The sequence below is a fragment of the Ctenopharyngodon idella genome, chromosome 11 (assembly GCF_019924925.1).
Source record: "Ctenopharyngodon idella isolate HZGC_01 chromosome 11, HZGC01, whole genome shotgun sequence".
Classification (NCBI taxonomy): Eukaryota; Metazoa; Chordata; class Actinopteri; order Cypriniformes; family Xenocyprididae; genus Ctenopharyngodon; species Ctenopharyngodon idella.
In genome coordinates this window covers 17,145,390-17,170,638 of record NC_067230.1, presented here as the reverse complement: position 1 = coordinate 17,170,638, position 25,249 = coordinate 17,145,390, and the positions used below count along the sequence as shown (strand labels likewise).

Here is a 25,249-nt window from a genome sequence, read left to right as displayed (position 1 = left end):
AAACTTTTTTAAAATGGAATATTTACCTTTGGTTTTATTTTTTTGTTGTTTTCTACATTGCAAATCAGCCTGATTTCATGTGCTAGTGCACAGAACCTTTTCGAAACTAATAATTATGTGAAAGCTCTATGTTTCCGTGTGTCGATTCCCCCACCAAACCCCATTTTCCCTCTCAGCCGGCGTCTCTCTGCAGCTCGCCGGAGTCGACCGCTGCCGCTTTGGTAAATGTCACAGCTGTGGGGCTGTACAGCAGATCAATATTACATCATTTCTCTCAATTAGAGAAAGCTTATCGTTAGTCTAAGGAAGTCTTATCTGTATTCAGCTGAGCTTTCCAAGTAACAGGGCAAGAGTTACACAATAGATAAAAGGCCAGCATGATTCCCTCAGATAATACAATTCTACATCATATTAAATAGATGACATTGGTCAGACTGTCAGCTACCAGAAACCTTTAACTAGTGGTAGATTTATTTGCACACAATGTTGACTTGCTTTATATGTACTTTAGTTCTTCTTTACATTTGGGGACTGTACATGCTTCGTATCTGCTTAACCTTTTAATATCTTACTTTCTGGAAAGTAAATTTAAATAAGGTTACTGTCGATCCCTGAATTATCACTAATCTGTCCTATCTGTTGAAGTTTATGTTTTGAGCACTTAAATATGGTTCAATCTTCTTCATCTCTTTGACATGGATTTAGATCTGAACGTGAGCACTAACGTCTCTGAATCAGTTCAGAGCAAATAACAGGCTTTATTTCTCTTTTTGTGTCTGTTGTGTACAGGATCCACTGAGCCTGTTTGTATTGATTGGGAATGATGATAGCTTTCCTTGAAAATGGATGAGCTGTTGATTTGTACTTTTCATCTTCAGAAATCCTATAGCATAATGGCCACTGCAGGAATCAGAATCAAATCATCTCCCTCTTGAGTTGCTCCAGTCCACGCGAGTCGATTCAAATTCACTTTAGCAGTTAGCCGTCGAGTCGAGAGTTCTCATGTTGATCTCTTGAGTGTTCTTCCAAGGAACAAAGCATCTCTCCACAATATTGAGCAAATGATGAACACCACATCTAGATGCAAACAACTGTTGGTGAATCACAATTTGTTTTTTGAGGTAAAATAACTACCCAGAGTTTCCATAATTTGAAGGAACTCAGAGGCGCTTCATAATCACAATCCACAGACCAAATGCAGCTCATTTTTACATGCTGTTTAATTTAGATCTGGTAATCGATCATGCCACAATAATAGACCAGCATTACGAATGGCACAGCATTTTCCACAGACAACAACAATACTGTGTATCAGAATTACTAGTGCATCCATGCAGAAGTAGTAGTTATTTCATGAACACGACTTCTGTTTACCTGCTAGTTTAGTGCCCTAAATGAAACTCTTTGATGCCATGAACCTCACACACTTCACTGGCAAATCCAGGGACTAGTTGTTCCTCACATTCGCAGTCTGAGAACATGAAACGTGACTTTCCCTGACTTGCAGAAAGTGTGTGAAACCAGTCAGTTTAGATAAATAAACATCTCACTTTATGGGTTTGCTTGACGTTAGAGGGAACTGAAGGAGACGGTGCGCGTTCATGACCTCCTGCTTTTGCGTTAGGAGAGCCTTGTGGATGAAAGCGTATCTAGAACGGCTATTACTGACACCAGTATCATTGAGAGCTGAGCTCATCTTGCTGCAGGAACGGCTGTACTGTGTACGAGCATCTCACATCACTCTTCACCTGTTTGGCATTGAAATGAGTTGATATTTGCTGTGTAAGACAGATCCTTGCTGTCCTGCTCTGCCTGTAACTGAGCTTCAGTTTCCAGTGATCACAGAGGCGGGCGAGTGGAATGGAGCAGGAAGCAATCATACCTCACATGCTTTCTCACTTCCTGTGTCTGTCTGCGCTTCAGTGACCGTGAATGGAGGCAGACGCTTTGACTTAAGCCTCTCCGGCCACTAAGAGACACAATTACACTCGCTGTCGTGGTGGACGGTGTCCCTCCTCACTCACGCCTCTCATTTCTCTCTCTGCCTGTCTTCTCTTTATTTCTCTGCTCTTCTGATCTGAGTAGTTGTATATGCTTTCTGCATTGTCTTGGAAGTGTGGCACTGCAGAGCAGAAAAGGCTTTTCACACACTAGAATGAGACATAATTGATATCATGAATCCAGCACTGTTATATGTCTTCTTCCATTTACATTCGTGTGTGTCCTGCAGTAATGTCATTCCTCCAGCAGAAGGACTGAGAGACAGACGGATCACATGCTTTGTCCTTCAGGGACGGTGACGGTCACTTACCGGCTTTGATCCTTTCCAAACATTGGATGCGGGTGAGATGACGGAGATGTGAATCGGGCTGACAGAACCTCTGAGTGCCCTGTTCAATGGACACATTGAGTTGGGTTAACATCACATTCGTTTAATGAGATTTTAGGTAGGAGAACGAGATGGTGACAGATAAATAGATGAGTGCTGACACATCACACCACCAAATACTGTAGGGAAAAAGAGTGTGTGCAGAATTCTGTCTGCAGTGAACTTACAAATGTGAAACGCCAATATGTAACCGAGGCACTTTTCACGTCCAGGTATATCGTCCTCCAAATCATTCCTGACATCTCACTCGCTGTAGACACATTATTTTCTGGATTGACAAATGACTGGAACTAATTTTGTCTCTTAATGAATCATTCAACTAGGAGTTACCAGTTTCAGATGAATACTTCACTAAATTAACTGAACTGAAGTTATCATTACTTTCAGTGATCTCAAAATGACGCTAGTATCTAATTTGTGATAGTTTTATCATTACTTTTTGTCATGATGTCCATTATTATTGTGCATTGTTTATAATACATTATACATATTATTATACATTCATTATGTATGCATTGTGACATGGGTGAGGGCTAGCCTATGCTAGATCAGCCAAAATACTTTATTAGTTGACAAATGACAGAATCAGGGTGTACTTCTAGCTGGATTTGGTATAAATTAGTTCCAGATGTAAGCCATCAATCTAGTGATCCTAATTGAATTTGAGCCAGATAAATATCACTCTGTTTTGATAGAATGTGTTGATTTACGATTTAATCATGTCATTCATACAAAGTTTTCCTTATAAGTGAATCTAAACAATATATATATATATATGTAGCAGTAGAGATTTTCTACAGTTCTTATATAACATAAACACCATCGAAACTTTTGCGTCTGCCAGAATATCACAGTTATGTTTAGTCATGCATTGATTTTTGTCTGTCTGTAGCTGAAGCTTAGGTTCTCCTTCACACATTCTGCTGATCTGAGAGAAACCTGCATTTTGTGTGACTGTCATGCACTGTGCAAAACAAGATTTCCTGTGTGGGTGAAAACACATCTGAGAAGCGCTGAGCTCATGAGCGACACAGTAACTGTCCGCACTGCGGTCCGGCGCTGGGCTGTCAAGCACGCATGACTGTCAGTCGTCCATGTGGGCGTTACGCTCCCGTCATTGAGTTTTGATTTCATTCGACTTCTCTCTCAGTTAACGTGTTTCTTTTACTTGTTCTCTTACTTCTTCATCGTGATTGATCAGCAGATGTCTGTACGTCTTGAGCTGTGCTGTTTTCTCGCTGGTTCTCTGAGTTTGGAGCCGTTTCTATTCAGATTATTTTGTTTGGGGTTTTTTTTTATTATTTGGAACTGTACCTGTCCTAGTTTTCTGCTTTCTCCAAGTGTCTTTTTTTTTTTTTTTTTTTTTTTTTAAGAAAGATTCATAATCCCTCTGGCACCATGACCAATCAGATCTTTAAACACACTCTCTCCAGTCTCTCTATTTGTGCTTTGTTTCTCATTTCTCCAGCAGTACCTCTACATATCTTTTCAGACCTGTCATGGCTGTCTGAACATTTCTCCACATCTGATCAAGATCTGCTGATCTGTGCTGTTTGCTACAAAGCTCAAGCTGCACACAACTCCCGGGTTCCTACGCTGATGGTGGTGGGGCTCCTGACATTTATGGAGAACAAATTACAGTAATTTGCCGGTACAGCTGTACTAGTACAGGCAGATGTTTTCAGATATTTCGAAATTTTTAAAATATTTAAATGTCTGCCTAAACATTGGTTGTGGGTGCTTAAAGCAGTGCGTTGCCATGGTCCTTTATGCACTGTTGCCTCTCAGCAAGAAGACCTTGGTTGGAGCACTTTCTGTGTGGACGTAGCATGTTCTCCCCGTGTCTGTGAGTTTCCTCCCGGTGCTTTGGTTTCCTCCACAGTCCACAGTCATGCAGCATATGAGACTGGAAACACTAAAATGTCTATAGGTGTGAGTGTGTGTGTGACAGGCTGGCCATCTGTTCAGAGCGTTGCCTTGACTTCAGCCCGAGACGCTGCGATAGACACCAGCACCCCCGACACTACATGCATGGATGTATGGATGGATTCATGTCTATATTACCTCAAGAGTGGTTTCCTTAAGATGTGCACAGTGCATACCATGGGTTTATTAATAGGTATAACTGAAACAAAAGGGAAAAGAAAAAAAAAAAAAAACACATTCTGTTGGGGGGCCAGTTTCACATTGTTCTTTCTTCAGGACGAGAGGCAGTTTGTTCAACAGACGGTCACTGGACTGACTGTGACGTACCATTGAACTCTGTGTTTAGTGATGCTCAGCTCATCTGAAGATGGATGGAGGGAGGGAGGGAGGGAGGGAGGGAGGGATGGATGGATGGATGGATGGATGGAGGGATGGAGGGATGGATGGATGGAGGGATGGAGGGATGGAGGGATGCCTAGTGCAAAGTCTTAGGAAAGTTAACCCATAGTTTAAATGCCATTTGAATGTCCCCCAGTCATGAAGAGTTCTGCTCAGATGTCAGACATCAGCTGGTGTGTGGTCATGTCCTAGCAGACAGATTAAAATACTGTGGAGAACGTCTCCATCTGCTCTTTTGAGTGAATTTTCATTAGTGCACATTACTTCCACCTGCAGCAGCATCTCAAATGTAGCTGTCTATTTTTTGTGATCATCCTGTACATATTATAATATAGTATGTGTTCATCACATTTGGCTATTTGAAGCTGTTATTGCTTTGCTGAATGTTATTGTTCATATTTCATGTTAGCACTTGCTTTCTGTGTATCCCTTTATGATAAGACTGCTTGTCTTCATCTCGTCAGGTAGGGTTAGATTCTTTACATGAGCCGGCTCATGGCTCCTATGAGCTCAGTATTTTGCAGCAGTCCTGCCGTCAACAGACGCTCTTATTGCAGGACCGACTCTTAGTGTCTGATTGCCCTGGTGTTGAACATAATTTCATCATGGATTTTGCCTCATGGCCAAGGTGCTTTATGTGTTGCCATCGGGCAATCTTGCAGTGATACAGAAGACAGAGCAGATGAGGTGACACTAACATAAAAAAGGAAAAGTAAACGGCATTATCTTAGTCGGAAATGGGGCCTTCAAGGACAGAGCCATTGTTACTGTGAGCTGCAGCAACTGGCAGAGATTTCTCGCAGCTAAATTACAGTGCAAAGTCACAAACGGACAGCAATAATTGCAGGCTTTGTGTTGCTAAATAGAGGCTCAGAGAGCATGTGTGACCCAAACCCTCCCTTAACAAGCAGATTCTGTCTCGTTTAGTGACAATGGCTCAGGAAACAGATTATCCTCCTAAACGAGTCCACATCCTCCTTTATTCCTGTCCACACACACACACACACACACACACACACACACACACACACACACACACACACACACACACACAAACCATCTGCAGTGATTTAAGATTCCTTCGCATCAGGTGGGGTTTCTCAGCTCTATATCATATTCACATGCTGTGTTTAAATAAGTGTGTGTAATTGCAGGTCGGTTTGCTGTGGAAACAAAAGGCTTAATTGATCTCTGTACGGCTGCAACCCGCGCTGTGATACAGAGTGACACGCGTTTAGATGAAAACACAAAACCAACAAGCTGGAATGTGACATCTGGTTGTGCGGGATTGAGTCTGTAATCAGAATTATGTGAATCAGGCATAGAAATTCATGAAAGCCTTGCAAATATGCTGAACATAAAACATTCATCAAATGGAAGATTCTCTGTGTCGTCTAATTGCGGTTTATGCTTTTGAAAATATGTAAATACTTTCAGGTCAAGACGTCTCATGTCTTATTCATGACATTAAAAGATACACAGAGACTCACTGATGTTCCGATGGCCACGTCTGTAGGTCTTCCTATAATTATGATTTCATGTCAGACGGTGTTACAGACTGTTTCATAATACACACACACACTCACACACACACTCACACACACTTACACTCACACTCACACTCACACTTACACTTTAAACTCAAGTTTTTTTTTTTAAAGAATATGTGATCATGTGCAGATTGGCCTGTAGGTTCATAGAGGAGTTTTGCTGGTGTTTGAGTGAGAAAAGATGTCGTCATTGAACACATTTTAAGCAAAGATAATTGATCCTTAAGTTTATCCACTGATGCTGTGATCACTGAGTGAAGAGTGTAGAAAAGTGACTCAAGTATTGTGAAATGTGTCGTAGCGACAGTAAAAAACTGTAATGCGCTTATTGTTTCTTGCTCTTTCATAGAGAAACACTACTCCTCTCTCACTGTTGTCTCAGTTTCTCACTGTATCTCGTACTCATACTCTGCTGAGGAGTTCTCAGTGGGATCAATGTCATTTGTTGCGGTATTCATCATGTGTCTGAATAACAGCACCTCCTGAATGAATAAATGTGAATGTCTCTCACTGAGAGAAGGTTTCACAAACATCCTTTCACTTCATGAGGTCAGTTCATTTAGCCTCTGTCGGCAGCATTCACTGATCATCTGAAGGTGAGGATCTCCTTCTCTTTAGTCTGTACAGTGCCTGAGGAAAGACCCGGATCTCTCTCTGAAACACCAGGACACACAGGAGCTGATGTAGAGAAATGACAGGCGCATGGACACGTGACATACATCATATACAATTTATGAGTGTTCATTTATGAAAATAAAAGTTCAAATGAAATGATTATTGCCACCCACAGATTGTTGCCTATAGGTCTTTTCCATGTTTTTTTTATTAGATTCACTGTCGGTTGAGAGGATGAGCATTCATTGTATTTGCTTATGAATATTCATTAGACTGTCTTAACTGCATTATGTATTTACGGATGTTGATGAGCTGTTGGCCAGCACCGTCAGTAAGACACAAGCTAGCGCGACAGCGGCAGGACTGTGAGAAACAGCACAGTTTTAAATATTCTGTAGGTTTCTGGCAGCGTTTGTCTCTCGGCCCCAGAGCTGGAGCCATCGTGGCGTTGAGAGTTCTGCTGTAAGTGGATTTCTGCTGTTTTGGGAGAGAGCGCAGTGTTGACCTACTTCCTCCTCCTTCTTTTATCTCCAACTTGACTTCCGAAAGCAAAATTCTGTGCACAGCTCATTAGCACTGTTAGAAGTTTAAAATTAAACCGTTTTTCAGAGCTGCAGCTGTGGAACGGTGGACCGGCGCAGCCGATGGACTAGCGGCACGAAGCAGAGAACACAATACCACGAGAACTTTTGTTTTGCTCTATCAAAGTAGAGGCTCTAAAGTGTTGAGTAATCATGTTAATCTGACATATGTGCCAGATGAAGCTGCCTGTGCTGCTGTACAGTACTTTATTACAGAAGCAACCTGAACAAGGTCTTATTTAATGATGCTTTGGAAGATCAAGGCTTTTCTTCATGCACCTTTGTCAGCCATCAGTTACTCTGGCACGCCACGGCCACCTCTCTAATAAGAGGGAAATATGACCTTCTAAGACGTCAGCTGAAGCGAAACGCTGTAAAACTGCAGGACACTTATTGTCTTCACTCTCTTTCCTCTTGTTTGATGAGGTGCTGATGCGTCACTCGGGTCTCACGTCTCGCATTCATAGGGCCTTATGAAATCCATTTTTCCACAAATTTTTCACAACCATTTTAATGGTTTAATTAAATTTTAATAATCATAAATGATGTTTAATAAATTTAATTCTTAAAAGTTTAACAATTTAATAATTTAATTAAAAATTAATAACAGTGCCCTGTATGAAATATTAAGAGCAATAATATAATTTTCCCAGAAATTCTGTGTTATTTAAATTTTTCTGTATTTGGTGTTTTATAATTTAGTAAAAAAATATTACCAAAACCTTTTTTTTTTTTTTTTAAGAGCTGAGGTTTATGGAGCCCGCACATGACATGCAAGAGAAAAAATTAAATCCTGCTCACGATTTACTAATTCGTTCCCTCAATTTACTAAGTCATGTGCATGATTTATAAATCGAGGGAACGAATTGGTAAATCGTGCGCACGTTTTAGTAAATCGAGGGAACGAAATAGTAAATCATGTGCACATTTTAGTAAATCGAGGGAACGAATTAGCCTACTATTTTTTTCCTGCATGTCATGTCCAGGGCTCCGTAGAGGTTTACTGCTTAAATTAAAGCATGTACATAAAATTGTTTTTATTATGTTTATATGCGGCAGTCGTCGTGAGCGGCTGTCACTTTACTTTCATTTTGTTGTTTGTTTATTTAAAGTTACGTTTTTTTCTGTTTTTTCCATTACGTTCCCGCCTCCTCCTTCCCTAAACACAATCCATTACATTATTCCTTAAAAATAATGTTTAAAAATAATGTTTGATTAAATACAATAAATTCAATTTTCATTCTGTGATTCCAACCACGTTTTCTGAATTGCAGAAATCATAGCCCTACATTCACTTTTGTAATTGAATATGTTGTAATAGTTCAGTGATAGTTCATCCAAAAATGATAAATATGTCATCATTTACTCTCCCTCAAGTTGTTCCAAACCTGTGTGAATTTCTTTCTTTTGCTGAACACAAAAGAAGATATTTTGAAGAATATGGATACCAAACAGTTGGTGGACCCCATTGCCTTCCATAGTAGGAAAAAAAAAAAAAAATAGTATGGAAGTCAATAGGGTCCATGAACTGTGTAGTTACCAACAGTCTTCAAAATATCTTCTTTTGTGTTCAGCAGAAGAAAGAAATTCATACAGGTTTGGAACAACTTGAGGGAGAGTAAATGATGACAGAATTTTCATTTTTGGGTGAACTATTAAGATAATATTAACTAGTATTAACTCTGATGTTCAGGAACATCATGTGAACTTCATGCGTTTGAGTATATGTTCAATTAGAGTTGAAGGTCACAGGTTCTGTTGCACTTTGACAGAACAGGATTTTTTTTGTTGTTCGTATGGAAATCCTTGTAGGTTACAGTTGATTTACAGTCTCTGTCAAAGTTTAAACAAGGGGCATTAAGAGATGAAGGCTGGTTTCATTTACTGAGGTTGTGGGTTCAGATGCCTCAAGGCTTGATCTTTGAAGATCAGCAGTGAAGACATTGACCCTCAGATGAGAAATTACTGTAAGGGTAAAAGCATCTGTAAAACTGACACCATTACATCGGAAAACTCCACAGGACTGGATTGTAACGTAGGCCGAGTGTGAACAGGACCGAATCTGCGTACCAGTGTAATCTGAAGGTTTAATTGAGCATCATTCAGGACGTCAGGCTGTGCGGCCGTACCGTATGTTCTAACACATGCTCTTATCAAAACTGCACAGAGCAGCCATATTGGACCTTGCATTGTTTTGCTCTGAACAAGCTGTACTCATTAGTATTCCTCAGATGACACCGCGGCCCCGTGTTCCCACACTTCTCCTGCTGTTCTCCTCCCTCTCAGCGAGCAGCAGGCGTCTCTCCACCGCGCTGCTGGAGGCCTGAGAGTTCAGCCTCCTTGTCTCCATGGTCACCGCAACTGTGTGACATGAGGAAGGTAAAACCATCGCTGCAGCCTGAGGCTGGTCAACTGGGCTAATTTGGGCAACGGTTACGGTTCTTTCCCTTACGATCGTGAAATCTGTACGATCGCGATGCATCAATGCATTTTCTTCACGTAGCTGTCCATCACTGCTGATCTAACAGATAAGAAAAGAAACAGATCACTTTCTCTGTAATTCCAGTCATCATCCATCTTTGTTTTAGCATGTGATGGTTGCCAGTACAGCGACTAATGACTAGTTTATCTTTTTGTGACAACCTCCCTCCTCGTTCTTTGTTTTTCTCTCCGTTGGTAATTTTTGCCCACAGCACTAGCATGTAAATTGCTTTTAGCCACCACATCTGTGTAAATTGCTCACCTCATTTGCAACATGTAATTAAAACAAACTATGGCTCTGTGTTCGTCTCATTTACTGATTATTCCACCATTTTTTTTAAACGTTTTTTAATCAAACGACTTAATCAATCATTTGACTAAATCCTATCTTTTACTCTGAAATTTCAAGTTTACACTGTTAGTGTCATGGGGGGGGGGGGGGGGGGGGGGGGGGAATAAGAGCAATAGGTTACGTTTAGTTTAGTTTAGCAATTAGTTTATCATCGTTAGTATGACTAATATTAGGGAAAACTTTACTGATCAGACAAAATGGCTAAGAGTCCCAGTGTCACTCATTCAGAAGATGAGAATTCCCGAGCCGTCAGCTCCGCTGCATTTGTAGCAGTTAATGGCCTGTTTAATGGCGTAAACAAGAAAAACTCACTGTTCAGAGAGTCAAAGCTCATCCACGGTAGATGTTGGCAACCTCTTTAAGTTATTCTCGACTGTGCTGATGAACATCGCATCGTGTGAAATAATTTTTCTTGCTTGCGCCGACTGAAAACATACATAAGAAACACTGTTAGATACGGAAGAGACTTTTGGATATTGCAGTACTGAACATTGAACGGGCCATTCATGTGGATTTGGATAAAACAGTTAATCGTTTTGATGGGCACGCAGGACCCGCGATGACCCGGGTTGCGCCAATTGACAATGGTGTATCGTCGATAGTCAGTGATATGGTCAAAATCATCAACTATCGGAGGTAAAGAGGATTTAACATTTCCAACTAATGTATTAAATTATTATTATTATTATTACCATTAGGCAACTTTTATTATTAAATTAATATTACAATTCATCTTTCCCGTAATGATTTCATAGTGCATCGCTGCATCACCGCATTACCAACGCACTGCGAGGATAATAACAGGTTATAGATTATCTTACTCCCTTTGAAAAACAACTTGTTTAACATGAATTACTTGAGAAATATTAATAAAATAAATTAGATTCCTCTCTCATCATCTCTAAGAGAATATTAATGCAGCGTCAGATGTCAAAAGCTCGGTCAGTTTTTACCTTCAGATTCTGTAGTGAATAATTGACTGGTGTTTGAGACTTCTTCACCGACATAACTCTCACGCAAAGTTTGCACATTGTTTGTGGGATATCCACTGACTCGCCTTCATGCTTTAAAGTGGAGATATTTTCAATATTGCGACGTGGCATTTTTCTTTATTACCAGTTGCTCGCAAAATGATGGACAACGATTCCTGTGATAATGAAATTAAATAAATTATTAAATAAATGTGTAAATAAACAAGTAACAAACAAAGTTCAACTCGTTTGCTAAAATATCTGCAAATAATTTGCTGATGCAGGTACAAAAAGACTCTTGATTTTCTTTTTGCCAACCCCAACTCGAGAGTTAAATGTTGCCCATTGTTAATGTAATGGCAATAACACATTTATGTTTATGTATTTTTCTCCAGAGCGCTTCACAATACATTCAGTTTATCTTGCATGTTTTCTGAAAATCAAACTCATGGCCCTTGTGTTACAGAATCTCTCATAATCTCACGCAGGGCTTCATTACTGGACTGCAGGTCATTGTGAAGTATCGTACAGATGTCATGTTCTCGCTGTCCGTGTGTTTAGTTTCTACCCACTCTCACTGCAGTTCTGTCACATCTTTTTACTGCAGCAATTACACAGATATAATGAACATTACAATAAGACTGAACTGGCACCACTGACATTTAATTCATCTCCTGACATCTGTACGATTTGGCAACTGTTTGATAGTATCCCTTTTGAAATGTAATAAATGCTAAATTCAAATGCATTTCGATTCAGAAACATTTCCTCTGGTGGGAAGATGGCAGAGCGTTCTAAGATAAAGTCATTTCTCAGCACCGTCTTATGTGTCACAGGTGTCTTTATAGAGCAAAAAGATGAAATGACAATTTTCTGTCCTTTTTTAGCAGACGTTCAGAAGGGGTTTTATTTATCTACTAAATGAGTGCAGATTGCTGAAGTTGACCTCACTAAAACACACACACACTCAGATATGATATGCATTCATCTCAAACAGTATGTGATGTGAGTTCAGTGTTAAATGATCCATCATCACTATAAAAGTGACATGTTGATCTCTCCAGGTCTTTATCTGTTTCCCCACCAGCGGTTTTTAAAAAAAGTTGTCAGTCAGCACCAGCATTTTTGATCAGATTCACAAAAATGTCATGGTCTCCAGAATATTTTGTTGTATGACTATCTGAACATACAATATATTAAAAGAGAGAACAGAGCCTTTGCTTTTAAACAAACAAAAAACTTTTTTATTCTAGTGTCATTCAACAAAAAGCAGAGAAATGGACTTTGTATGGGATTCAGAGCAATGATCAGAACACAGATGGAGTAGATCGAGTCCATCAACACCTCAAAGCTTCAGTCGTTTCCTCTTCATGGGTTCAACATTTCATTTATTAACGTTAGGCAGTTTTGATTTATATGCTGTTTAATGTTTGATGAACATGTTATTTTATTATTCTATAGCTTGTTTGTGGTTCTTCTCGGCTTGTTTTTAAATCCAAAGTCTGTACTCTTTCAAAAGATGTGTAATAGCGCCCCCTACAATATAACAGTGAAAACATGGAAAGCCAATAAAACCTGTCAATGGTGGGGAAGCATTGTCATAAATGACGGAAAATCTCGTAAATGAGGGGAAAGAGTTAATTACCTCAAGAGTTGTTACCTTACAATGATAAATAGTGATACAGACCCAGTGCACATGTTTGTTTGTTTGTTTGCATGTGTCCACATTTAACAATCATAAAGTGAAGCATCACAGAAGCCCTTTACATGCAAGTCATGTATTTATTTTGAACTTACAAAGGACCTGAAGTAGCTGTAAGGCCTTTATGAAAGTTTGATATAATGTTAATTATATAGCATTATCAACGTTTGATAGCTTTAATATAACATTAACGTCTGTCGACACACAGTGAGTAGAGACAGCCTACAATTACAATGTACGTGCAATATAAGTACAACAAATACAAATGCACATGCCGACAATCCCTGCCACCTTTGGAAATGCATTTCACTTTGTCAAGTGGGCAAAGGGAAGTCGACTCTCACCGTGTCTACACCAGACGCGACCGTTGACGCATCACATCACATCACGCAGCAACAGCTACAAACTGTCTACACTGATCGCAACAAAACGACTGTTACAAAGCACTTGGAATACATCAGAAATAGAGGGGGGAATCTGTTTACTGTCAGGAATTTATTGTGTCACAATATCACTGAATATAATGGGTTCTATTCTCTTTTGACGCGTCGTGTCGCGCCGCTTGCGTCCGGTGTAGACGTGTCATAAGTACACTTCAAGCAACTCCATCAACCACAATTCAACACTATTGTACTGGCACAGCAAATTTATCCTCACAACTCTAGTGTCTGATATATTGAGTTATTTTGATATTTTACTGTAGTATAGTACCTGTTGCTAACCATAAGCTGACTATTTAGCACAGTCATAGTTTATTGTATTGATATTTTTTTCATTTGTATACTTTTTTATATACAGAAGTGAAATAGAATGCAGAATGCATACGTGTATGTGTGCGTACATGTGCACGTGTTCATGCGTGCGTGTGCGTGTGTGTGTGTGTGTGAGAGAGAGAGAGAAAGTGGAAAGACTAATGGCATTTCCAGCAGGAATTTGATTGTCCTGTGATATAAAGCATCTCTCTTCTGTGTGTTGGAGAGTTTTTCCCCGATGGATCTTTCCTCCACGCTGTAGCTGAGCTCTGGAGAAAGGCACTTTATTTTAATGTGGCAGGTATTGGATTTGCTGAAGAAAGTAGATTTAAATATGCTTAAAGCTGGTATACCGGAGCAGCTACGACCCTCTCTCTTTCTTTCCCGTTTTCTGCTAGTGCTGCAGATCAGCAGTGAAATGAGTTTTCCTCTACTCACATGAAGCCCCTTTCGTGCCTAAAGTTGGGCACGTTTTCGAGATGTCAGGCGTTTTGTGCCAACGCAAGCACTATGGTTGGTGAGTGACAGGCCGATTCCAGGAAGCAGCGTAACTTAGCAAACAGGATGTCAAGGTGTCACCGGAGGGAGAGATGGTCCCTATCAGCGGCCAATTACCTGCTTGTAGGAAAAGCTTTGTGTGAAGTCAAATGGGAATTTGGACCTACCGAGCCCCCGTAGGCTCATTAGAACAGTGTCTGCTGCTGAATTGGGTTTTGTGTGAAAGATTTCAGTGCCAGCGCTGAGCATTAGCGCTACTGCAGCCGCACCGTCACAGATCAACTGCTGGAACATCACGTGAAACCAGAAAGACAGAATAATTATTTATTAAAGGATCAGTAATAACTTGTGGGCTGAGGGGAAGTTGAATGTCATCTATCTGCTGGAATCTCATGTTTGCTCTGAAAATATTGAACTTCTGCAAATCGTGTAGATACATTAAACAGACGGAAGCGTCCCTGAAGAAGCATTTTAACCCCACTATGCAGGACGGCTCAGTGAACCTGCTCCGACATCACAACAGCGGGCTCTGACAATGAGTGTTTAGCCCAGAGCTGAAGAGCCCGAGTACATGTCTCTCTATTAATTGAACTGTCAATAATGAAACGTGTGTTAAAAAAGATATAAAATATAGATACTGAATGAACAAAAGCTCAAGTGGAACGTAAAGCTTATTGCTTTGCTCCTCGGGTTGTTGTTTCACATTCTCTTCCTAAAAGAGAGTTTATCTTTGTTACTGTAATCCTGGAAATCATTTACGATTCATGTTCTTTTGTGCATTGAGACAGGAAATGCAGCTCTGGCTCAACCACTCTCTCTCTCTCACTCCAGCTTGTATGTAGTTGTAGTTTTTCTTTATTTTGGGTTGGTTACTATGGTTAGTTTCTAGTTTCTTTGGAGATTTGGTGAGTTCTGTCTGCTAACCAATATACAGGTATATATATATATATTTTTTCTTTCATCATAGTTTGGTTGGGTCACTGCATCTGAGGGGGCTCCTGGGACAGGGATCACTTGTTTTGATGTGTTTCCATAAATTGTTTTTGGATGTTTAATAATAAGTGTCTGCTTCACCCTTTCATACAGAGTTTGGTGTTTATCTCTGCTTTTACAGCCATCTGTGTGTAGAATTTCAGTTTGGTGCTTGTCCCATTTTTCCCCAGTCTGTTTGTATTCATGGACTCTACGCCATGCAGCCACACAATGCAATGGGTTCAGTTACTGATTTCAATATTTTGAGCTGGGTCTAATTGGAATTTTTTTTTGAAAGCCCATCTTGAGTTCATTGACAGCGAGGCAAGTTCCCTGTGTTTGGATTATTAGGCCTACATGTGTATGTTTGGGATTGATCCATAGATTTGTTTCCAATTTTGAATGGACTACTGGACCCCAAATCTGGACCTTTTCAGAAAAATGAATATATATATTATTTATTTATTTATTTATTTTTGATCTGTTGCAGGACATAGATGTGATTTTGCGGGACAATGCGGGAAACATGTAATAGAGATAAATGTACTACTGTTATACTATGTATGTCACACGTTGTTGTAGCCAAGGAAGAAACAGGATCTAAGTGCAGCAATTCACAGATTTTAATGAACAGAACTCAGAATCAACAGAACAACAACGCGTACACAACGGAGAACTGACAAAGAACATACTGAAACACAGGGCTTAAATACACAGTGAACTGAAGATCTAACGATACTAATTAACAAGACACAGCTGAACTCAAACACTAATCAAATCAGGAACCATGACAACAAACAAGTGGCAGGAAACTAAGAACAAAGAACATGTGACTAATGGAAAACAAACTCTAAACATGAGCTAAACAACTCAGACCGTTACAGTACCCCACCCTCCCGGGAGGCGCGTCCCGCGCCGTATAACATCCACAGGGGTGGGAGGGTGGGCGCTCTGGAGGCTGGCAAGGATGTAGCTCATTGGGACGGGAAGCCTCCAGGGTGGATCGCCGACTGTTCAGGGGGCCATGGCGGCCAAAAATGTTGATTGTGATTGGCTCTGTGACTGGCACTCAATTTGCCCAGGCAATGTAATTTACTCTACAGGACCTATTCAGTCTGCTAAATATAATGAACTGAGTAACAGGCTAATAGGTAAAAATTTGTATTTAAGGGTGAATTGAAAGATTTAATTTCTGATTCTTTTTCAGTGATTTGGTCTGGTAAAGTTTTTCAGTTTTCCTTGTATTTAGGAATGTTTGGGACTGGGTGTGTTTAGATATAGGATTTTGATAATTTGATAATTAATTCTTATCTCTTAGGCTTATATCAAATAATTCCCTTCAATAAACTCCTAATTATTGCTTATTAATATTATGTGCTTCATAAGTACTAATAAACAGCCAACATACTAGTAATATGCATGCTAATAAGCAACTAGTTAATAGTGAATACTGTTCCCTAATCTAAAGTGTTACCAAATATCAAATAAATAACTTCTTTGATTAAGTGGATTAAGAGTTCCAGATGTTGTTTCCACTTTGTTTGAAGTGTTTATTTCTCCCTGTCTGGATCAAGCAAGTCCCTTCTTAACCCCCCAGTGATCATGTAGACCACATCTCTCTCTCTCTCTCTCTCTCGCTCTCTCGCACTCTTTGTGTCTCTTTTTCTCCGTCACTGCAAAATCATCTGTGCGTTCACAAACACCAGGGAACCCATCGAATCCTGTGCTTGTGTTAACAGCACACTCTAACAGCTCTATTGTTCAGCTTAATGAATTTGCTCACCTTTATTACTACTTTCCTTTGACTTAATTTATCAGGAATTCCATCACAAGTCCCAAATGAGTGCAGTTTAAATAACTCGTTCTCTCTCTGTCTCAGAATTGACCAGTTCTCTACATAGACAGCGGCTCCACACAAACACTGTGCCATGCGAAGACTCGATTCACTATCACACCTCACTAGGTTTTTGGCCACTGCAGCAAGGGAGAGTGACAGGAAACGAGGGAGGAGAGAAGAACGAATGAAGAGAAGCAAATAAACAGGGCCGAGACCTCGCTGGTGGAGAAAACAGCCCCGTCCTCCGGCTGGTTAGCGTGTCCCTGCAGCAGCGATAAGACTCTGGACCGCGGCCGCGGCTGTAATCAGCATTAGCGCTGCGATTAGGGCTGTAGAGCGGCGGCCCTCCTGTGTGTGATGGGGCAGGCATGGTCTGTTGGAGATAAGATGGAGAGGGTGTTTATATTGGGAAGTGCTGAGGAGATGTCAAGCTTGAGAGGGGATGGGGGTGTTTGGAACTCATTTAAAGTTCTGATACCTCCGTTAAAGAAGAATGAGCGTGAAGGATTAGAGAGAGAGGAAACCATCTTACGGAATATTACGCAGGGAAATTGCATTCTAATGGACCGATGGAGACAGATGAGAGGGAACATTTGTTTGTCCAATAGGTTAACTGCACAAGAGTTTTGCACTTGATATTAGTGCTTTAATTATTATTATTATTATTATTATTATTTTATTTTATTTTTTTTCTTCGACTTGCTAGATAGACTTTCTCTATCATGCATTTATATTAAATGAAGAGCAAATGGAAAATGTTTGTTTAAAAGGCACTGTAATTATTAATAATAGCTGTGGAATCTTGTTCTATCCTGCTCAGAGGAGTTGTACTGTTCCATGTCCTCTTTTTTTAGGAATGGAATTGTTGGCGGATGCTGATGAAAACAATTTTAATCTTATCCACAATGTGAAACTCACTCTTACTCTAACCTTAAAGAGGCAGCAGTTTTACAATTTCCAAAAATATAAAGGTTATTTGTGAGTTTTTGTTGTGCCAAGGTGATTTAGTCTTAAAGGGGACCTATAATGTCTCTGGTGTCCCCAGAATGTGTCTGTGAAGGTTCAGCTCAAAATACCCCACAGATAATTTATTATAGCTTGTCAAATTTGTCCCCTATTTGGGTGTGAAAAAACACGCCGTTTTTGTGTGTGTCCTTTTAAATGCAAATGATCTGCTGCCCCCGCCCCCTTTCCAGAAGAGGGCGGAGCTTTAACAGCTCACGCTTCGGTCGCTCAACAACAGCAAAGCTGGAGAATCTCACGCAGCCAAAATGAGGATTGTCAGTAACGGTGTTCAACCTTACATTGTTCAAACCGGAGTTGACACTGATGGAGAGACTCAGGAAGAAGTTACAAATTTTAGAATGAAACTGGACGTTTCTGAATGATTAGAGGATAAATTTATGTAGTTGCTGTGGAGTTGATTCAACTCATCAACTCCACAACTCATCAACAAAATCCAGCGTTGAATTGACCCTCGTTTGTGAAGCAGTCCGGCGTAAAATTATGGCATGTCAACAACACTCTACTACAACAACTCTTACTCTTCTCTAAAGCAGCCCACCATGGCCCCGCCCCCTTTGTTGTGTGTTCTCAGGGGCGGGGTTTATGTAAATTTTAGGGTTAGTGATGTCACTATCCCGTGAAGAAGCTCGTTGTAGTCCCTACCAGCCATTTGTTGTAGTCCTTAAACAGAATTCTTTAAAAGAAAATATCTCTCTTTGCATTGAACTTTGAGCGTCGTAACTTTGCAGATGTTGTTTATGCTCAAACAGCAACATTACACACTAACTAAAGTTAAAAAAAAGTCAAATCATAATCAACCACCCCTTTAAATAGAAGCCTTTCCCTGTCGGCTTACGTATTACACAGTAGCACTTCAGGCTTCTTGAACTCTCAGCGAGTTACTGCTTGTTACAGACAGAAACATTATCGCCTCCCTAAAACATTGGGCTGTAACTGAGATACTTTAACATTCAAGTTGTTACAGTTTGTTGTATAAGAGCTTTGTTTTCCCAGCTTAACTGAGTGTGTTGGCGAGCTCATGGGTCTGATCCTCAAGGTCACTATTAAGAGATGCTGCCAGTGAATGGACCCACCTGCTTTGAGTAATGATACTGTATTTTCATTGTTCTTAAAATGTTCAGTTTCCAAAAAGCCACAGAGGACCACTGATAACTTAGTAGGGACCTGGATTTGACTGCTATGGGAACTGAGCAGACCTCTGTGATTATTATTAGTGGCTTTTTGAGAGGTCTGATGCTGTGATGTCACTAACATTAGCCCTAGCCAGGTTAAGGTGGTTGTTCATTTACGCCCCATTCAAACCTCCCTGACACGAAACGGTCACCAGTCTGGGAGTTGTGGGTAAAATCTGAGTTCATATGTCTGTTAGAAGAGCAATTGATTTGCATACTTATGAAAAAATGAGTCTCAATTTTGAGCTGAATCAGGTGTGTTAAATAAGAGAGACATACAAAATCTCCACAGGTCCAGTATTAACTAATAAGGAGATAAATGTATAAACAGACTTTAAGCTCTTTAAGCCAGTATATTTGTGTTGTTCGCTAACAATTATACATTTTTAAAGCAGTACACATTATGGTTCAGTATGGTATCAGATGTTCTGTACAGCAGTAAAAACTGCCTTCATTTTAAGATGGTCATACAGAGTCAAGTCTTCACTTTGGTGTTCGAGTCGCTCTGCGGTGAGATTTTGTCAAGTGTGTTTGCAGTAGCGTTTCTAGAGATCCATCACTACAGAGGCTCTCCTGAGGTGCAGACGAGCGGATTCGTTTGTTTTGTCTGATCTTTGCCGCGCACAGCTGCCGAAGCTCCGCTCAACCAAATTACTGCCGTGACTCATTTTGCAGCAACAAGCATCCTTATCCAGGGACGCAGGTGTTCTGCTGCTTCCTGACCTCAAATACATGTGGCACTGTGGGATAATGTCTGGAGTTCTGCAGGAGAGAGGTCGACTAGTCAAGACTTACAAATGAACCATCTAAAGTGATCTATCACCTTGTAGGACATTCTACAAACATATAACACAATGACAAATTAGCCCTCTTTTAATTGAAATCCTTTTTAGACTGCGTCATTATCGAGTTAGACTTTGAGTCCTAATACAATGTTGAACTAACTCAATGTTTAAGAATGATTTGAGTGTTGTTTTCATTCAGCTCTATCTGTGCAGAAGAAATCAGGCCTCCATGCTGTGCTGAGGACAGAGGTGTGACATTCAACGCTAGAGTGTGACAGATATTAATATCCATCTGTGTGCACTTCTCCTCGGCTGGCACACTGGTGCTACACATGGACCAGAGAATAGAGCAATTACCAGCCGAAGGTGACAGCATTGAGACCCTCAGCGCTAACGCAGGGAATGCACCCGCGCCTACATATGTCTGTGATTGCAGCAGAAACAGTCTAATTGTTGATTAGCACAATTTATGCGAAAGTTTGGGAGGCTGTTTTCTTTTGTCAGGGTGGAAGGCAGTCATGTTTGGAATCCCATTAAGTCGTTGTGGCAGGAGCATTTATTCCGGGCCCTCCTTGTGCTCTTCTCAGTCTTTTCTGTTTCTGGTCTTGGGGGACGGCAGGTAATAATTAATCCTTTTATGTGTAAGAAGCCGAGCTGCTTCTATTGTTCTTCCACTTGACTCAACCTGAGCAGGGTTGCCTAGGAAACCTTTGTGTGAAGGTTCAGTGTTCTCCAGCATTCAGATCTGTTCAGGTGTTCAGTACTGCAGTGTTTTCTGCTCAGTCCTGGACAGTTTGACTTGTATACTGTATATAGATATACAAAAGGAATGGTGGGAACTCTAAGACTGATATTTCATACCAGTACACTAAAGCAAAAGAAAAAGCATCTAATGTGCTTTTGAACATTTGCACACTGCTGTATATTCTCTCTCTCTCTCTCTCTCTCTCTCTCTCTCTCTCTCTCTCTCTCTCTCTCTGTCTGTCTGTCTGTCTCTCTCTCTCTCTCTCTCTCTCTCTCACACACACACACACACACACACACACACACACACACACACACACACACACACACACACACACACACACACACAGGTTTGTTTTTGTGAATTGTGGGGACTAATGGTTTTCATACTGTACAAACTGTATTTTCTATCCCCCTACACTACCCCTACCCCTAACCCTACCCATCACAGGAAACTGTGCACAGTTTTACTTTCTCACAAAAACTCATTCTGTATGATTTATAAGCCTTTTGAAAAATGGGGACATGGAGTAATGTCCTCATAAGTCACCCTCTCCTTGTAATACCTATGTCATACCTATGTCATTATACAAATTTGTGTCCTGATATGTCACAAAAATGGGGGGACACGAAACACGAAACACTCTTTATTCCTGAGTTTCATTGCCATGTAATCATGTTGTGTGCGTGCGTGCGTGCATGTGTGTGTTCTGTTCTGTCTGTGCCTAAGCATCACAGAGGAAAGAGTTGATGAGTGAATTTCTGTCATTAATTACTCACCCTCATGTCGTTCCACAGACATTCATTCATCTTCAGAACACAAATTATGATATTTTTGATGAGGTTTTTTATATCCTCAGTAGAAAGCAACCGTCAATTACTGTCATTCAAGGCCCAGAAAGGTACTAAAGACATTGTTAAAACAGTCATGTGACTGCAGTGGTTCAACCTTAATGTTATGAAGAGACGAGAATACTTTTTGTGCGCAAAAACAAAACAAAAATAACGACTTTATGCAACAATTTCTTCTCTTCCCTGTCAGACTTGTACACAGTTGACCCAGTGAATGCAGTTCAGAGCTTACATGTTTATGTCAGAACGTCAACTCATTATTGGCTGGCTCCTGCGTCAGCATCGCCCGCATGTGTCGTACTGATCACATGATCAGCCTCGGCCAATACTGAGCCGGCGTTCTGACATAAACATGGAAGCTCTGCAACAAAAATAGTGTAGAAGACTGATAGGGTAGAGACGAATTTGTTGAATAAAGTCATTATTTTTGTTTTATTTTTGCACACAAAAAGTATTCTCGTCACTTCATAACATTAAGGTTGAACCACTGCAGTCACATGACTGTTTTAACAATGTCTTTAGTACCTTTCTGGACCTTGAATGTGGTCATTTCATTGCTTTCTATTGAGGATAATTTGTGTTCTGAAGATGAACGAAGGTCTTATAGGTGTAGAACGACATGAGGGTAAGTAATTAATTTAATTTTTGTGTGAACTAACCCTTTAATGTGACCATTAGCAGAGTGACTCCATTAAGCGCAAACATGACAATGTTGCTTGTGTTTGTATTGAGGTCAGGCAGCCGTACGTATGCACATGCTGCACCAAATCTTTTTTTGTCATGTGCTCATCAGAAGCGATTAGTCCAGTCTGAAGAGAAGATTCCTCCACCAATCATGCTTGAATCTGCCGCTCCAGAGACAGATCTTTGAAACAATCGCTGAGAGAGACAGAGAGAACAACGTGTGAGTGGAACATGCAAAGAGGGAAAAGAAATGGAGAGAGTGGAAGAAAAAGTGGAGAGAAATGTGTGATGAAAGGCTTCTTGAGTTCCAGTAGGTAGACAGACCGATGTGACGGAGTCAAACTAACGGCCTCTGCAGGATGTATTTAGCAGGGCGCAAGTCATTACCCGATCTCCAAATCCTCTCGGCCGTGAAACCTCTACTTGTTCACGATACTCCATCTGTGCACAGCACTCTGGGAAGAAAAAACCCAGTGATTGACATGTCAGCACTTCCTGTCAGGGATTTATGCAGCATGGCTGAAAATGCTCCTGCACCACAAGGTCATAATTTAGCTTCCTCTCGGTTTACCTTCTCCCTGATAGAATTGCTTGTAATTTATAGTATTGTTTTAATTAAATGGATTGAGGGAGGCCTAAGTGCCCACGGTTTTAAGACAAGCTATTTTTTAGGAAGTACAATCTGAATTCTTAAACTCCTGCCTAGGACAGACATAAAGTAGAGCAATAAAGTGAACGGCCACTAAACCGGGGATGGTTGTTAGTGGAATTAAATTATTGTAGAAACGTCACAGGAAAACATGTACCAACTGACACAACCACACCTGCACAGTTCATTCATTCATTCATCTCTCTCTCTCTCTCTCTCTCTCTCTCTCTCTCTCTCTCTCTGTCTTTCTCTCTAAATTGGTTTTGACAGAGGAGGTCAGTTATGGCATTATGATGGCACAAATGCTCCCAACAGCGTTTTAATGAGCAGAGCAGCTTTCAGCCGTCCGGATGATCCTCTCCGCTGGATGTGAATGAATAGAAACCAGCACAGACAAAACACAATTAACACACCACGGAGACCCGATTAACTAAGATGTGCTTGCTCCGGTTTCCCAATTCATACACAAACACACCCACATACAGTACACTGTAATGGTCAAAGCTTCATTTGTTATATTTATGAATTACTGAACGATTCTGAGTGCGATGAGGTTAGTACCATCTCCATACCATTAGCTAACTGTGCTCAGGACAGGAGAACCAACTCAGGCTAAAATAGTACATTTGAAAACATTGGCCTTTAATTGTGCCTTCAGACACTAACAGAGTTGACAGTTTCAGTTTAATTCAACATACCTGTATTTAACATAAACACGAGATAAAATAACCTGAGGACACAGAATTAAGTCTGTTTCATAATACAGTATCAACTAAAATCTAAAGTAAATATTTAAAAAAAAAATAAAGACATAAAGCTAGCTTTAATTTCAGTATATTTTGTTTTGAAGATTGGAAGCATAGCTGAGTTATGAATCACTGTGCATCAGATGGTTTGGACTGTGTGTGCGATGGTACATTTGCCCTGATACATGTCTGCTGAGGGTAGATTTATGCCATTCTGAGCTGTCATGTGTGAGAGGTAGAACCACAGTGACCTCCAGTGGCTCAGAAATGAAACACCAGTATTTGCAATCCTGTCAAGATTTCAGCCTAATGTGAGTCTCAGGACTGTGCTCTTTAATTCTCTCATAGACTTTTCATTTTTACAAATGTGCAGAACAGGAGATTCTCATTAGCATTAGTTTTTCATTCTTCTAGAGCCTAGAGTTTACAGCACCTCTGTATTTCTGTCAAAGCGTATAGTATCTACAGAAGGACATAGCAAAATGTCACAGGCCTGGAGTGTTTGTGTGTCTAGTATACATTTGGAAACGTGTTGAGGCACTTTTAGGGTCATTGTGATGTCAGATTACAGTCTAAACTCTCTCACACTCTTTGTAGCAGCTTCTTTTCCTCGAAAGAGACAGAATAAAAACAGACATCAACAGGCTCAGATTGTAAAAGATGTTGTTTTGGCAGATATTACATAAATATGGACTTCTCTTGTAATGTGTGTTTTTCAGGCAGCCCTGTGAACCTGACCTGCCGAGCGTTCTTCGGTTACAGCGGGGATGTGAGTCCTCTCATCTACTGGATGAAGGGAGAGAAGTTCATTGAGGATCTGGACGAAAGCCGGATCAGAGAAAGTGAAATTAAGTAAGAAATGTATCCTAATGATACCCTCTCTTTTCATTGATCGAGAAGATTCAAAACTGCTGTCCATATCTGAATCTGTGTGTGCAATGAAATAAACAAAATGATCGTGTGTTTGTGCACGTGTCCATGTGTCTGACATTGTTGCCTGCCTGCCTGCATGTGTGTGAATCCTTCACATCCACCTTGATTCAACCCTGCTGGAGTCGTTCAGCGGCCATCAGATGAGTGTTAAGACCTTGTGAGTAAAAGCATCCCATTAATCCTCAGCAGTCTGGATGGAGATGAGCAGACAAGCTTCTTTCTCTTGTAATCTCCATCGAAATTTCATTGACTCCATTAATAATGCAGTTCAGGCATATGCAATCTTAATCACAGCATGATGAGTATCAGGGTCAAAGCGGATGACTGAATCTGGGCTTACCTGAACTAGATCTCAAACTAGGAGTTCTAAGATATTCTAAACAATTGTGAGCAATGAGTAATGTCAGTACAATTGAATCTGTAACCCTGTATTGGAGACATTCAGAATGTACAGTGATCGGGCGCTAAAGGAACAGCCCTGAGATCCACTAGGTTTGGGTCTTGCAGCTCGGTCCACTACAAACACTTAGTCTAATTTGTGCCTGTGATTACTGACACGAACCCTGCTCTGACATCACTGTAATGGTGTGGAACATCCACAAACACGAAGAGGGCAGAAAATCACCATATTCT

At 40.5% G+C, this 25,249-nt stretch overlaps 1 protein-coding gene across 6 annotated transcripts in view; it reads left to right on the top strand.

Moving 5' to 3' along the window:
• Positions 1-25,249, top strand: part of il1rapl1b (interleukin 1 receptor accessory protein-like 1b) — a 137,581-nt gene that overhangs the window by 94,688 nt on the left and 17,644 nt on the right. For all 6 annotated transcript variants that reach the window (XM_051913330.1, XM_051913327.1, XM_051913326.1 and 3 more), the window contains one exon: positions 24,403-24,535. In XM_051913330.1, the coding sequence (XP_051769290.1) occupies positions 24,403-24,535 (133 nt within the window). The remainder of the gene's footprint in view (positions 1-24,402; positions 24,536-25,249) is intronic.